The sequence below is a fragment of the Sparus aurata genome, chromosome 17, assembly GCF_900880675.1.
Source record: "Sparus aurata chromosome 17, fSpaAur1.1, whole genome shotgun sequence".
NCBI classification, from domain to species: Eukaryota; Metazoa; Chordata; class Actinopteri; order Spariformes; family Sparidae; genus Sparus; species Sparus aurata.
The window spans coordinates 19,483,711-19,498,959 of NC_044203.1; the positions used below are offsets into that span (position 1 = coordinate 19,483,711).

A 15,249-nucleotide genomic window follows, 5' to 3' on the forward strand; every position below is an offset into this window, starting at 1 on the left:
AAACAGAAAAGGTGGATGGCTTGGTTTAACAAAGATATTATTTGAACTTTAAAGGTCACAAATAGTGCTGCTTACCTGCATGAGTCACAGTAGAAGTGTGCACGGCATTCTCAAAGGCCAAAAATAACTCTCATGGGTGCCACCTATTGGCTCAACTTTATACATCAATAAAATGTGAGAATGCAATTACTATTAAATAATGCTTGGTTTCACTAATTTAGTTTACTAATGCACTGAAGCCACGCCTTTTGCTTTACTTGCAGCTTTATTTGAGATGTAAAATGATGATAAGGCAACACTTTTCCCACATATGAGCTATTATTACATTATGAGCTGTTATTACATCATGAGCGGTATCACTAAGGCTCTTAATGTAATAAGTTATTACATTATTACATTGTGCTCAAAGCCCTTATTACGTTATGTGTAATTACATAATTACATTATGAGCCGATTCTTACATTATGAACTTTTATTACATTTAAATGATTACATCATGAGCTGTTATTACATTATTAGCCATTATTACATTATTAGTTGCTACACGTCCTCAAGTAACATCGACTTCAACCACCTGACAGTTGAAGCCTGTTCAAACATATCTGGAGTCGGGCTGCTATGTGTCTAAAAAATCAGATTCCCATTATTTCTTCAGATATGATCCCCTCATGATAAGTGGGAGTCATATTTTTTTTTTACTAAGGGAAATTATATTTGTTGGAGTCTGTACAAATCTGAAGAACAAGATTTCTCAGCCAAGGAATCTCTGCAGCTCTACAGTACTCAGTGATGGAATATAACTAAGTACATTTACTCAGTTACTATACTTAAGCACCATGTCGAGGTGCTTTACATGAGTATTTCCATTTTCTGAAACTTCATACTTCCACTCCACTACATTTATTTGATCATTTTAGTTACTTTAGATTTAGACTGAATGCGGCATCAGAGCCAAAGTGAAATATTATTATTTTTAAAAATACTTTTAAAAATACTTTTAAATATTTTTAAAGTAACTGATTTGATCACAAATCTGATTTAAAAAAACAACAACCTGATACTGATAATCATACAAATGCTGAATATAAGATCCACTAAGCAGCCGAACCATAAGTATAAGCAGTTAACCAATAGTATACACTATATACATACATGTAAATATAAATACAAATTACCTTTATCTATATTTCTGATGCTTAAGTACATTTAATATCAGAAACTTTAAGACTTTAACTCAAGTATGACCTCATTAACAACACTGTAAGGACTTCATTAAAATTGCTGCTTTGTTACAAATTTAAAAAATTCATGCCATTTGGATTTTGCACTTGACAATAATGCCATTTCAATAAAATGTCTTTGTCCTGTTTTTTTGTTGTTGATTTGTATTTTGAAGCACAAAAACATATACAGCCATATTATTCTGATCATATTTCAGTCAACTGTGCAGCCTCAATCTGGAGTCACTGGTTTAAAAAATGGAAGCAAGTTAATGTGTAGTGAAAATAAAGTGAATACGTAAAAATACACACAATGTTTTTTCCAGGGACACATTCTGTCTGATAACAGTGAAGCAGCCACAGTTGCATTTATGACCAGTGAAAGACAGTTTTCCATGAATATGTATAATTTCCAGTTCCCATGGTTAAAGATCCTCCGTGCACATCAAGGGTGCAGACAGAAAGGTGAGCGTCTGTGCGCTCTTACTTCCATGCCACTGCTAGTGAAGGTCAGGTCAGTGAGGGCAGCAGGCAGTCTGGATCGGGGGCCATACTCTGGTGGTCTAAAAAAGACAATCTTGGGGCCCAACCCATGGGGTCAACATGCAAATAGTAACCCCTGAGTGAAAGGCATAGAGCGGATCAATGTTCTCACATTACTCTTGCTGCCCATGACTGTGAATGTGCACGCCTACACGCACCACATGAGGTTTTTTTCATATAATGAAATTCACTCTTAACAATAGAGGAGACAGCTGTATTTCAACAAAAGTAGAAAGATGACGTCACAAGTAAGCGTTAAAATCAACCGTGATATCTCAGTTGAAGCTTGATGTTACAGTGATCAAAAGTAAGCAATCCCTGCAAAAAATTTCGTCATGAAACAGTAAAGCTTGTATAACCAGCACACATTTCAAAACTCTGTCATCTGAAGTGTCATGGACCCTCAACTCTCATCCAACACAAGAAGAACAGATGAAATTCAGCTTTTCTGTTTCAGGCAAGCCGACCCACTGCTGCCCCCCTGTGGCCTGAATGGCACCTGTAGCACCACAGTCATATTTCCCTTCGGGTCCTTGACCTGGTGCCCAGTTCAGGTAACAGTTAGTACCTGAACTGATCCAGAACCAGAAGTTAAAGCTACAGGTGTAGCGTAGACCTAGCCACACATGGGGAGATGTGGCGTTCCTTGCCTTTTCAGCCACCCTCTCCTGAACATCTCTGGTGGTGATGTGGACGAGGTCGATATGGTGCTTCCTGCAGTAACCCATAGCTTCAATCCATGTCATGTTTTTCTCGATTAGTATCAGGCTTCCTTTAAGGACAAAAACAGAGAAATGTTGCTTGATTTCATAATGCAGGTTTATGCAAAATGAACACAAAGGCACAGGATCATTTCAGACGTACCTGGAGTCAAACTCGGACTGCTGTCTGTAGGCTGTAGAGTTGTGTTCTGTGTGGTGTTCATGGTTGTTAATGCGGAGGCACCGTCTGTAGTAAGCTGTATGGTCGTCGCCGGAGTTAGCTGTGTTGTTACATTTGATAATTCTGTAGTTGCATTGTTAAGCTCAGTGCTCGATGTATTGGAAAGTGTGGTGTTCAGGGTTGTTAATGCAGAGACACCGTCTGTAGTTACTTGTACAGCAGTCGTGGGAGTTAGCTGAGTCATTGTCACATTTGACATTTCTGTTGTTGCATTGTTGAGCTCAGTGCTTGAGGTACTGGAAACTGTGGTATTCAGGGTTGTCAGCTCACTGGCAGTTGTTGCTTCGGTGGTGGTAACATTAGTACTATTTGAAGGAGATGACGTGCTCAGAGGAGTTGTCATATTTGTTGTCAGTTGCTCCGTCATAGGCTGTGTACTCGACTGACTGGTGGTTGTTGGGATTGATTTCACTGCTGTAAGAGTGAGTAATGAATGAATAAGCACTGTATTTCGTTAAGGTTAAAACATATGAATATAATAAATTCTAAAAGATTGGCAACTTACCCCCGCGACACACAAAATTACGATTGGAGGTACATTTCAGGTCGTTCCACTTTCCCTGACCTTTGAATATTGCAGCAGTGCAGTCCTGACCATCAAGGTAGTTTGGCTGAGAGGGTTTCCAAAAACGGAATGATGAGTTGCTCCCGTCAGACCACTTCCAGGGATCTTTGAAGAGGCCAATCCACACCTTTTGTGACCCAGACAGATTATGTACTGCCTCATTCTGCGCCGAGGAGAGTATACTGATGAGATCAGACGATAAGCCCCGGCAGTGATTCTGAGCGTCCCTCCATGATTTGGTCTCGGCGAAAAAAGTGTTGTCTGCAAGTTCAAAGGTTTCATATCTCAAACATACGGAACATAGTGAGGATTTGCATTCAAAGGTGCAAAAAGATTGGGTGGGTGTTTAGCCCAACCCACCAACAATCAACTCTGTTACACATTGCACCTTTAAACACAATTTGTGCAATTTAAAAAAGCTGACTTCAACATCGCCATTTCACTTACCCTGACAAACAAAACTTCTCTTCTCTGCACATTCGCTTTCAAACCACCTGCCATTTTCTTCCATTGCCGCACACGCATCTTCATTCTTGTTTAGTGGCTGACTTGCGTTCCAGTTTAAAAAATCCACCTCTTTGTCAGGCCATGTCCAGTGCCACATCCGAACATCTGCAGCCTCCAGTCCTATCCAGGCTCTGGGAGATCTATTTCCAACTAAAGTGATCAAATTATTCATATCTGTTGCATTGTGGACTGTGGCTAAATCAGTGTACATCTCTCTGCAGAAGGTCTTTGCTTTCTCGTAGGTTCTCGTAAGGTTAATGAGGTGAAAATCTGAAGACCCCAGAGCGAAGGAGCATAATCCTGTGAAGTGACAGGCAGAATGAAAGGCAGTGTGTTACAGCAGTTAGAATACCAATAATAAGCCAAAATCATTCTTGTAACTTTTCCATGCCATTATTTTATACTTCAGAATGGTGTCTAACTTAATGATTAAAAACCTCTGTGTCTTCACTAAGAGCCAACTACATTTACACATTCATATTATACATTAAAAGATTAATATAAGAAAAGGTCCTAACCTGAGGTAAAAAGCAGCAACAGCATTCGAGTCCTTTCCATCCTGACGAATCTGTTTTTAGTTATGCTCGTGCCACGAAGCAAAAATAAAAGCCAAAAAATAAACTAATAAATGTATTCAAGTTAACTGCATGCTGGTCCTAAGACGAGGTGATAGCAGCTATGCACAGCACGGTGTTTGAAGCAAGAATGCCACTTGGCCTGTCAATGGAGAGCTCTGCAGTCAAAGCAGTTTTTCAGGTTTCTGTGGGTTCATGGTGTTGTGGTTGGTGGGAGGAAATGTCACGTGAACTACAGCTTACTGATACTAGATTCTTTTAAGAAGATATCAATATCAATATGAGGAAGTACAAAATCCTGATTACTTGTCAACAGATTGTGATATCAGTGCACAGAAACAGTAAACTTTACTGGGAATTGAATAATAATAAACAAACCGAAGCATCTCTTTCTGCAATATAATCTGTAAAAGTAGTCGGACAATGTAAATGCCGATACTGATACATCGGCAATAGGCCAATATCAGCTGAACTACACTGCTGCCGCGTGACTTCCAACACTGAGCATCTCACTACACTACTGAGACTTCTCTAAAAATCAATCAATAAATAATTCAAGAATTGGGTATTTACTGACTGTCATTAAACACAAACGTGGAAATCTCTTAAACTTGTGTTAACTACAGAACTTTTTCAGGCATTTAACCCAAAAAACCCACTGACTTCCAGAATGATGTACAGTCACCAACAGTGGACAACTCCATGAATCTTCTGATCCTCTGTCAATATTCAGCAAAGATCCTGGTCATCAGCGACGTGGCTGGTAGAGAATGAAGACGAACAAGTTATTGCAGCGAAATGTAAACCATTCTCCCACGTCTCCTTCCTCCTGGCCTACATTCAAGAAAAATAAATAAATGCGGGGAAGGAATTATGGGGAATCTTACCAGTGTTGTTAAAGGTACTCAAAAGTCATATTTGAGTAAAAGTAAAGAAATTGTATAAAAATATTACTTTGGCAAAAGTGAAAGTGATCCATACAGATAGTATTTGAGGAAAAGTCTTTAAGTTTTTGATATTAAACACACTTAAGTATCATAAAATACAAGTAAAAGTAAATCATACATATATTTACATGTACAGTATGTGGGAGTCCGACTAATTATCTGCTCTGATGTTTAGCATTTTTCTGATTATTTTAATCAGATCAGTGTTTTTTTTTTGTCTGATTGCTAAAAATCAATCAATTGAAATAACTACTTTGGCTCTGATACAGCATGTGTTCGTGTCTAGCTTATCCTGAGTGTTCATGACGAGTACACCCACTGATGTTTATGGGAATATTGAATTATTAAACTATGAAAATGATTCATTCAATTATTAAGTGTTGAAGAAAAGTACCGTGATATTGGGATCTGTTGGATCCTTTATATACTATGAAAATGTTACCTGAATTTAAATGAAGTGGGGTTTTTTCATGGAGAATCTTCTCATAGAAACTGGCTTTAACTTTTGTAAAACGATAATTCAAACAGTCCAACTGTCTGAAAAGGGGGAAAAATGCTACTCAATCGAAATTGCAGCTCACTTCAGAATCCTAGAGTTAAAAAAAACAAAAACTGCAGCAATTAATTAACAGCTCTGTTCCAAAAGTGAAACTCACTCCTCGCCCTTGAGGACGAGGGAGTTTTTAAAATGAGCTCAACGGATTACAAAAACAGAACACTGTGTTCTATATTTTAGATAGTGAAAGATGATACTTTGCAACATCACTGGAGCATTAAGACATTGTGCAATACCACCCCTCCTGTCAAAGGCAAAAGCATTCCACCACTTCTCGTAGGTGTGGCTGACCAAGAGTTTGCTCGGATTCAGTCTCCTGTGCCACATTTAGGCTGCCCAGAAAACCCACACAGCATTTCTGTTTGAAATGACTGCACTTTACCGTCTTATACTTTTATCACCAATACGTCATCATCATAACAACAGTAATCACTTCTCTTGCCATTCATCCAGGTAGTGAATGCACCAGTGATGCACCTTATTATAATAATGTCTGGTGCAGTGAACAGATGGTGTGTGTGTGTGAGAACATTTTTTTTTTCTTTTTTTTTTGGAAGGTCATTACTGAATTTCAGCTCAACATATAAGATATATTATAAGATTATAACAAACCACTTAGTTTATCACATTTTTCATGCATACGTTCAAATGCATTAAAAATTTGGGACAGAAAACCAGAATCACCCTAATTAAATTATAAATCATGCTGTAGGAGTGTCATATGACAGTACTGTTATGGGTGGTCCCATGAGACATTTTGGCTCAAAGGATACTGGCACTGAGCCACCATGGCCTGTAAACAACAACAGCGTCAAGTTGAAGTAAACTGGATCTGAGAGTCGGCCTGCTGTCTGGCGCCTGTCTCATTGCACCTACTATAGCGAAGTGGTTTTCAACAATGCGTCGAAGGTGTGTCTGGTGAGTAAATCCAACCTTCAAACGACCATGAGCTATTTTGTCAACAACCGCTTCTCCAGACTATCACCCTGCGCCGTGCAGTAGGCTAATGCTAGCTGTATTAGCTAACTTGGCCGTATTTGCAGCTAAGAGGCTAATCATAGCTAGCTAGACAACATTACGCCAGCCATGCGGATTAATTGACGTGGTTCGATGATTGTCGAGTCGTTAAGCTCCTAATGTTCTTCATGACTAACAGGGTATGTTTGTATCGTGGTTTTACGAAATGCAATAGACTGAAATGTTAGCCAGACGTGTGGCAGCCGTAGCTAAAGTTAGCATTAGCTCTTTCGAGCGTTTATGGATTTGCAGCTAGCTAACTAGCTAACGGTAAAAACAGACGGAGGGTATTATTTATATGTCACATTCAGAAGTGCAATTTACTAGCGGTAATATTTATTTATTGAACACAAACGGACACAGGCGCTTCTGTTTATGCTCGGTGTTTTACATTTATTTAACGCTGTTCTCCACGGTAGTGCGTATCGTTAGCAACATTTAGCAAACGTGTAACGTTTTTGCGATGCCAACAGGGGCCAACTATCGTTAACAAACACTGACTAATGTAAGCAAATGTTCACGTACATAAAGGTTTTATCAGTTTGAACAGAGATTAGCACGCACAACATGGAACGTTGTTGGTCTTATTGCGTTTTTCCTTGAACTTTATCAGTTTTACAAGGGCGGTGCATGTACAACAATTTGGACCCTAAGCTCTAGTTTAGCTTACAAGCACCGTGGTTTCAATCACAACCGTCCATCTAATCACTCTGTTTCACAATTTATACGTGTCATGTTAATTTTACTGTGTGGTTAAGTAGCTGGCCTGTTAAGCTGTTTGAAAATTAGACAGGCAGTGTCAATGTGTCGTGCAACTTTTTTTTTTTTTTTTTTTTTTTTTTTTTTTATATACGTGTCCTGCAACTAAAGCTACATTATTTTCTCGATGATTCTTTAAAACGTCCAAAAACAGTGAAACAAGTAAATTTTGATCAGATCGGATATCTTGTGTTGACCAAAGACCCCACTCCCAAAGATTCTCCTTTTTATTACAGATAATAGAGAAAACCAGCAAATCATGGTGCCCAAATGCCTATAACCAGACCGAAAATGAGCTTGAAGGATTGATTTAAAAAAAAAAAAAAAAAAAAAATCCAAACAGTTTGTAAAGCTAATAATATCCATTTGTGTTGCCCTCAGATTGATAACCTTCAGACGGGACGTCTTCTTCTCCACTGGGTAGCTACCTAGCCATGTCCTCACAGCAGCCCAACAGTTCAGCCTCTAATAGCCCCACCAACATCTTGGGTTCTCCTTTCTCTGTTATCAGTTCATCACTTAACTCTCCAGTGGTCTCACCTTCTCTGGGATTTGGACCCATCAGCAACAGTCAGGTAACTGACCCACCTTAGAGTTGATGAACTGATTTGTTGCTCTTCATTTTTGTATATAGGACATTAGTCCACCGTAGTTGGTAGGTTACTGGTGTTTACGAGGGGGAGATGCTTAAAAAGGCTTGTTTTTCGGTACACTGCAATGCATCTTTTTTTACAATGTGTACAATGGCTGCATGATTAATTGCAATATTATTGCATTTGCAATGTGGCCAAGTGCAATATCCAGATCACCAGAATCTGCACTTTAGAGTAAAATGTGTGAAAAAATTAGCATCATAACGAGGTACTGAACATGTTTACTTAGTTGAGACCCCAACTAATGTAACATCATCATGATTTTATTCATTTTTTATTGAAAAGGAAAATTGAGATGCAAAAATGATCATTCCCACTACTCCCGGTTCATATTGGAATTACACCATCTATAAAAATAAGCATGATATGACTTATTTTACACTATTGTGCAGCCTGGTGTGTACATTGAATTGTCAATTGTTTTAATGCATGTTGCCAGAAGCTTTTGTGTGCACACTGGACACACACTGATGCCAAGTCATTGTCATCAGGAATTGAGTTAGGTGATGTTGTTATTCAACGCTATACATTATTTATCACATTTTGTTTTTTGGTTGTACTGCATCCAGATCTCTTCTTCAGCACCCATATCAGGGATGCATTCAATCAGCAGCTCAGAAGACGTCAAGCCTCCATTTGGCCTGAGGCCCATGCAATCTCACAGCCCTGGACTAATGTTGTCTCAGAAACGCATGTGTGTCATCTGTGGAGACCGCTCTTCTGGTGAGTTGGTGCACTAAGGGCAGGATTAGCAGCAGTGAAACAACAGCCAGATACTGTTTATTTCATGGTAATTCTAGTGTGGATACTCCCTCACTGTTGGATGTTTTTGCCTGGAGATGAATCTCAATCATCGTTGCTAGTTAAAATAAAAATGTATGCCTTCATGTTGCTGTTTGTTCTTTTGATCTGTTAACCTTTCTCTAATGTGTCTTTTATTACTTGTTATAATATACAGGCAAGCACTATGGAGTGTACAGCTGTGAGGGCTGTAAAGGTTTCTTCAAACGAACTGTGCGCAAAGACCTGAGCTACACCTGCAGGGATAACAAAGAGTGCCTGGTAGACAAACGCCAGCGCAATCGCTGCCAGTACTGCCGCTACCAGAAGTGCCTCGCCATGGGCATGAAGAGGGAAGGTATGCAAGGAAACGGGCTTGTATGAGATCTTCATTTTAAGAGCCTTTTTGGATAATGAAGGTTTTACGAACACGTTTTGTTGCGAGTTGTCTTACATGCAACTATACAAATGTCTCATACATTCGAGTTTTCTGCAAGGTAGCATTAAATGTCTAATTGAGGAATGATGTAAACATTGGCAGTCAGTCAGATTTCTTAAAATAAGTCATTGTACCAAAGAAACCCCAATTAAAATGATTAAGTAATATTGGATTAGATCAGTATTTAGGGGGTAGGTGAGGACAGCTGCTAGATTAGATAAGCTAAAGGGTAGAGATGGGTGTATTGGGGCTGGTTTATTTAACTAACCCCTCTCCATCTCTCCTCTTCATTTTCTCCTATTCTGCCCCTTTCTCCATCTTTCAATAGTGGTCAAACATGTAAAGTGGAATAAAGAAGATGGAAAGGATGAGGGATGGATGAGTATGTCAATGAAATCTTAAAGATATTGTATTTTGATGTTACCTAGAGAATTAGCTTGTTGTGTTAGATGTGCAAAACTGTTGACTGCGGGATTTATGTGTGAAAACGTACCCAGAAATGAGGAATCGTGATGATAAATTTAATAAATTAAGCAGTTTGGCAGCTGTAAGTTTGTCGAATGTGTATACCTCTATTTTAGATTTAAGGGAGTGTGGATTTGTGTTGAGGCAGCAATGAGTATAATGCAGCATAATAAGTCAAGGCGTTCATAGGCCACAATGTCAGTTATAAGGATCCTAAATACATCCAGCATACAGTATGTATCCTGAGAGGTGTTGCCTCTTTACTAGTGTTAGTGAGTTGGGTAGATTATATGTGATAGTGTCAGTTTTTCCAGAGAGATTTAAACAGCTCTGTTTTTTTCCTGATTTGATTGAAGGAGGTCAGATTCAGGCAGTCAAATGGTGATATATGTATATATTTTTTTTAATCAGAGAAAAGCTTCTTTTCTTTCACCTGATTGAGATCACAGTCTCCTTTTTGGTTGTAGACAACCTTTACTCACTGTATAACTGCCGTTAACTTTTAACAACCTTTCGCGCACTAGTCTCTAGGCTCCTCGGTTGTGTTAGGGTTCTTTCTGCTGCTTAGGACAGCACCACTCTGGGGTCAGGCTGCCATTTCAGTAGGGGAGGGAAAAACAATAGAATTAAGGGCCCTGTCCACACGTACACGGATATTTCTAAGATTTGTTAAAAGTATCAACATCTGGATAGGCAGAAACAGATTTTTGGAAATGATGACGAAGACAACTACATTTTTATTGGTGTTCGTAGCATCATTGGCAAATGTGAACTTGGTATATATGTTATGATATTGGAGTATTTGAGTTTGTACATTGATGGAATGGCTGTTATGTTAATGTGTAACTTTATTTCTTACAAAGACACAAATGGACATTGCTATACAAGAATGGACAAAAAGAGTCAAAAAAAAATGTTTTCCAAAAACATCCATGTACATATGGACTGGGCCTAAGATGCATTTTGATTTTGTCTTTTAACTATTTAGAATTTAATTGTTAAACATTCAACTAATGCATGTGAGCTAACTCAAGGGCATGTTAATAACAAGCTCATGCATGTAAATTCACCCTGACAGTTACTGTACTTCTGTTGATAATGGAAGTAAATTCATCAGAGTTGTGTCATGATGGATAAGAATGATCATATTATACAGTAGGAAAAATATGGAATTCAAAAATATGTAGATGCATTGAGAAATATAATCAGCAGTGATGATCAGTTCTAAGCACCCTGAGTCAAAACAGATCTGACGTGCTCTATAGATTGTCAGCCCAACGTTTCAGTTTAGGTATGAATGCTACGCTTTTTGCCATCACTGACATGATTACCTATTTTAAGATGGCCTCAAATTTAAAAAAGGACTTTCTCAATGCAACATAAACCCTGAAGCAACGCAGAGCATTTTGCATAATAGCACTCTAACCCATAAATTCACCAGTTGTCTTTTTTTCTTTTCCCCAAAGTCTTTTCATTCTTCAATATTTACCATCACCTCATTCCTTTTCTCCCCCCACCACTGTCTCCTCGTGTTTTGTCTGACGCAGCGGTCCAGGAGGAGCGCCAGAGGAACCGAGAGCGTGAGGGAGAGCTGGAGTTCAGTGTCGGAGTGAACGAGGAGATGCCTGTGGAGAAGATTTTAGAGGCAGAGACTGCTGTGGAGCAGAAGACTGAGCTCCACTCGGATGGTGGTTCTGCTGGCAACTCTGTGAGTCATTATATCATGTCAATAGACTTTTGTAAGTGTTTTCACAGGAGCATGATGGATTTAAAATAACTTATTTAATTACCTTTAACCCCAGGCTTATTGTTGCTGGAATAATTTTTCTTGGATGGATGACTAAGTAAACAAAATGTATTGTTTGGTTTCAGCCCCATGATGCCGTCACCAACATCTGCCAGACTGCAGACAAACAGCTGTTTGCACTGGTGGAGTGGGCAAAGAGAATCCCTCATTTCTCTGAACTGCCCCTTGATGACCAGGTCATCCTTCTTCGCGCAGGTATGATCAAGCCCCGTCAAAATAAAAAATCAGATCCACACTTTGTCTTTGCAAATTTATCAGAGGCAGGTTACAAATGTTGCAGTGTTGCGTACATTTCTGAAAAAGTAACCACACCAAGGTCAGTTGCTTATTGTGTTTTCCTTATCCAATGTAAAGTGGTCTTAAACAGTCACACAGCTATCTAATGTTGTACTGTGCAGACTTTCCGCTATTGTTTGCACATGTAAATAGATATACTCCAAAATGAACAAGAGTTAGTTAAAACACTAGGAGATGTTAAGCTAAAACATATTTGCCAGCAGACTCCAAGAAAAGTTGTACCTTTGCTGCCCTTTACATCAAAACCAGGATAAAAAAATACAGACAAATGATAACATCTGTGAAAACTCCAAATAATGATAATGTAGTAGATTGCATGAATGTTGGTATCTGTGCATTGGAAGAGTCAGTGAAAAATAAAGACTAATGTCTATGTCTATGATAAAGTCTATGATATGGTTTTTTGTTCAGTTGTATTTTGAAACATAAATGTATGCATCTATGATAGGAGGGGTGCAGAAGCTGTTAATAATCCTCACTCAGTTTTGGGTGGCATGTGAGCAGAGTCACATGATGTTGAAGATGTTGGGTTGTCTGTGGTTAGGTGCCTGTTATTATGTGTTCATTCCTCTTTTAAAACAGCTCTTGACTGTGGCTGTAATTTTGCATTTCACTTGTCAGAACTACTGAAATGCTTGTCCTCTGATATTTTTAACTAATGATTGTTTAATTGTTTGTCATTTGTCAGGCTGGAATGAGCTCCTCATTGCCTCATTCTCCCATCGCTCCATTGCTTTAAAGGATGGAGTCCTCCTGGCCTCCGAGCTGCAGCGCGACAGTGCACACAGCGCCGGAGTCGGAGCCATTTTTGACAGGTATATGTATGGAGACAAAAAATAGCTGACGCCCATAATGCCTTGGTAGAATGTTTTTGAATATTTGTAGTGTCTGGATGTTAACTGGTTTTATTTAACACAGGGAAAGTGTGCAGAGTGCAGAGGTCGGTGCCATATTTGACAGGTAATTTTACTGTTTTGTAATATAAAATTTGTGCGATTTTCTTCTTCTACTCTTTGTTTTGTTTTTTAACTCAAATCTGTCATCATTTAGGGTCCTCACTGAGCTTGTCAATAAAATGAGAGATATGCAAATGGACAAAACAGAGCTGGGGTGCCTCCGAGCCATCGTCCTCTTTAACCCAGGTACATGCCTATTGCTGAAATCTACATAAGAAAGATGAATTCATTTATTTTTTACAAGGTAGGATGTATATTTGAGGGTCTTTACCCTGATGAAAATATGTTTTTCTTGCAGATGCTAAAGGGCTCTCTAACACCAGCGAGGTGGAGCTGCTTAGAGAAAAGGTCTATGCATCATTGGAAGCCTACTGCAAACAGAGATACCCAGAGCAGCAGGGAAGGTAAAGATCCCCAGCTCTGACGAGCTCAGCATAGTCTTGCTTTTGTTTTTAACTGCGTTGACTTCAGATATCAAGGTTCTTCTTTTCTCTGTCAGGTTTGCGAAGCTTCTCCTCCGACTGCCAGCACTGCGATCCATCGGCTTGAAGTGCTTGGAGCATCTCTTCTTCTTCAAGTTGATTGGTGACACACCTATTGACACTTTCCTCATGGAAATGCTTGAAGCTCCCCATCAGTTGTCTTAGATAGGAAAACGCGTACTGTGGTTAGGTTTAGATAGCTGAAGTCTGGGAAGCTGGAGTGGGACTGGAGTGGCACTTTAAGTTCTTTGAAGATTTGTCAATTTGTCTCACTGCTGTCTGCGTTACACTATTTTAGTGCAGCACAGATTTGCTCTTTAGACCAAACCCAAGGCTTGGCATGATCTAAAAGCTGGTGCTATATGTTCAATTAACTTCATGAGTAACTATGGTTTTAAAAAAAAAAAAAAAGGTATTTTTAAAAATGTAAACATATACATATTTCCCTCACAGGAGCTATAATTTGGGTATACATTTTTATATAAGCTTTTTAGACACCTCAACATCAAGTTTCGGTTGTTTCTCCAACCGAACTTATCCCCAAATCCTGTTTGTAAAAGAAGGTCAACCTGAATCATGAGTATTCATTAAAGGACAGTCTTCTTTTTTATAATTTCAAATTCAAGCCAGATCTAAAAGTGTAATATTGTACCAAACCACCACCAGGAACTGTGTCCAAAAACAGCTCTGAGTTTACTTGTATCCATTGCAGAAGATTAAATCTTAACCCCAAGATAGGAGACGAGTCAAGTCCGACTCGTCCGTGTTGATTGAGGATCAGCTTTATGTGTCTGGTAATATACAGCTAGTGTTGTTTACTTCTTTGCCATTTTATAAATCTAATCACTTTGTGGTTAACGATTAAACTGCACTGCACACTTGCTATGTACTATTTCTAAAAACATACTTTCAATAAACGCCTGGCCTGTAAACAGTCAGACGTTTGTCTTTTGGTGCTATTTCAGAGATAATTTGACATTATCGGTGCAGATGCACACCAAACGACACACCTAAGAATATGCAAAACTGAAAATCCCTTTGTTAATCTTTGTTAAAAATGTAGCAATATATATTAAATAAAAAAAAAAGTAAACTGCATAAGAGCTTTCTGCCTGTCAGTCATTCAGGGGTTTTACAAAGTAAATCATGTCTGGTGGAAAGGGAATACTCCATTTTGTAATTTATCTATACAATTCTGAGGTACTGTGCAAAAGTAATTGTTCAGGGAAAGTGTACATTGATAAATTTGAATTATGATCAGGAGATACAAATTATATAATTCTTAATATGTGCCCTTGTTTTTAGTTTTCAGCTAGTATAAAGCAGAACATGTCTTGGGTTGCACTGGATTTGCTGAGACTGTTTTAGCTGACTTTTATTTCTTGTGCTTTTTTTTTTTTTCTTTCTTTGATGCTCAGTTGTATTTTCCTACCTTCCCCCCCTTCTCTTTTTTAGGTAGCTGTCTTGTTCATCGTAATGTCTGCAATTTATTAAAAGCAAACCATAATCACATTTAGATCCATAACACCTGTGGACACATAGGAATTTTGAACAAGACCAAATGAGGTCTGAGTGATGGCCATGCGTTAAACACCGGATGAGCTGTATTGGCAAGCTTGTCATCGACCTCTGTATGCTCTTGAACATAGTGACTTGAAGCATGGGTTGTGTGGACTGAAAATAAAGAGGCTTAAGTTTTCTTGATTGCTTTTTCTTCGCCCTAAGTGTTACATGTGACC

The 15,249-nt window shown here is 38.7% G+C and overlaps 2 protein-coding genes across 4 annotated transcripts; one reads left to right on the top strand and one right to left on the bottom strand.

Moving 5' to 3' along the window:
- Nucleotides 1-265: 265 nt before the first annotated feature.
- LOC115566817 (C-type mannose receptor 2-like) lies at nucleotides 266-4,821 on the bottom strand. The gene is made up of 5 exons (XM_030392821.1): nucleotides 4,296-4,821; nucleotides 3,718-4,077; nucleotides 3,211-3,531; nucleotides 2,628-3,119; nucleotides 266-2,535 (listed from the first exon to the last, which is right to left on the bottom strand). Exons 1-5 carry the CDS (start codon nucleotides 4,333-4,335, stop codon nucleotides 2,174-2,176), a joined length of 1,575 nt encoding a protein of 524 aa, XP_030248681.1. The 5' UTR covers nucleotides 4,336-4,821; the 3' UTR covers nucleotides 266-2,173.
- Nucleotides 4,822-6,584: 1,763 nt separating this feature from the next.
- On the top strand, nucleotides 6,585-15,209 carry LOC115567545 (retinoic acid receptor RXR-beta-A-like). 3 transcript variants are annotated; one of them, XM_030394239.1, is made up of 12 exons: nucleotides 6,585-6,773; nucleotides 8,013-8,206; nucleotides 8,854-9,007; nucleotides 9,243-9,422; nucleotides 9,832-9,885; nucleotides 11,516-11,676; nucleotides 11,841-11,970; nucleotides 12,761-12,887; nucleotides 12,991-13,032; nucleotides 13,123-13,214; nucleotides 13,327-13,432; nucleotides 13,528-15,209. In XM_030394239.1, exons 2-12 carry the CDS (start codon nucleotides 8,066-8,068, stop codon nucleotides 13,673-13,675), a joined length of 1,335 nt encoding a protein of 444 aa, XP_030250099.1. In that variant the 5' UTR covers nucleotides 6,585-6,773; nucleotides 8,013-8,065; the 3' UTR covers nucleotides 13,676-15,209. The 3 variants fall into 3 exon arrangements, with proteins under 3 accessions (XP_030250099.1, XP_030250101.1, XP_030250100.1); XM_030394240.1 differs by lacking the exon at nucleotides 6,585-6,773 and adding an exon at nucleotides 6,836-7,012; XM_030394241.1 differs by lacking the exon at nucleotides 9,832-9,885.
- The last annotated feature ends 40 nt before the right edge of the window (nucleotides 15,210-15,249 follow it).

What these genes read in the sequence shown, in the direction of transcription:
- LOC115566817 (XM_030392821.1), bottom strand. Translation starts at nt 4,335, where the DNA reads ATGGAAAGGACTCGAATGCTGTTGCTGCTTTTTACCTCAG. An exon ending in GTTGCTGCTTTTTACCTCAG is followed by an intron (nt 4,078 to 4,295) that starts GTTAGGACCTTT and finishes GTCACTTCACAG; the next exon opens with GATTATGCTCCTTCGCTCTG. An exon ending in TAATTTTGTGTGTCGCGGGG is followed by an intron (nt 3,120 to 3,210) that starts GTAAGTTGCCAA and finishes TCACTCTTACAG; the next exon opens with CAGTGAAATCAATCCCAACA.
- LOC115567545 (XM_030394239.1), top strand. Translation starts at nt 8,066, where the DNA reads ATGTCCTCACAGCAGCCCAACAGTTCAGCCTCTAATAGCCCCACCAAC. An exon ending in GACCCATCAGCAACAGTCAG is followed by an intron (nt 8,207 to 8,853) that starts GTAACTGACCCA and finishes TACTGCATCCAG; the next exon opens with ATCTCTTCTTCAGCACCCAT. An exon ending in GTGGTTCTGCTGGCAACTCT is followed by an intron (nt 11,677 to 11,840) that starts GTGAGTCATTAT and finishes GTTTGGTTTCAG; the next exon opens with CCCCATGATGCCGTCACCAA.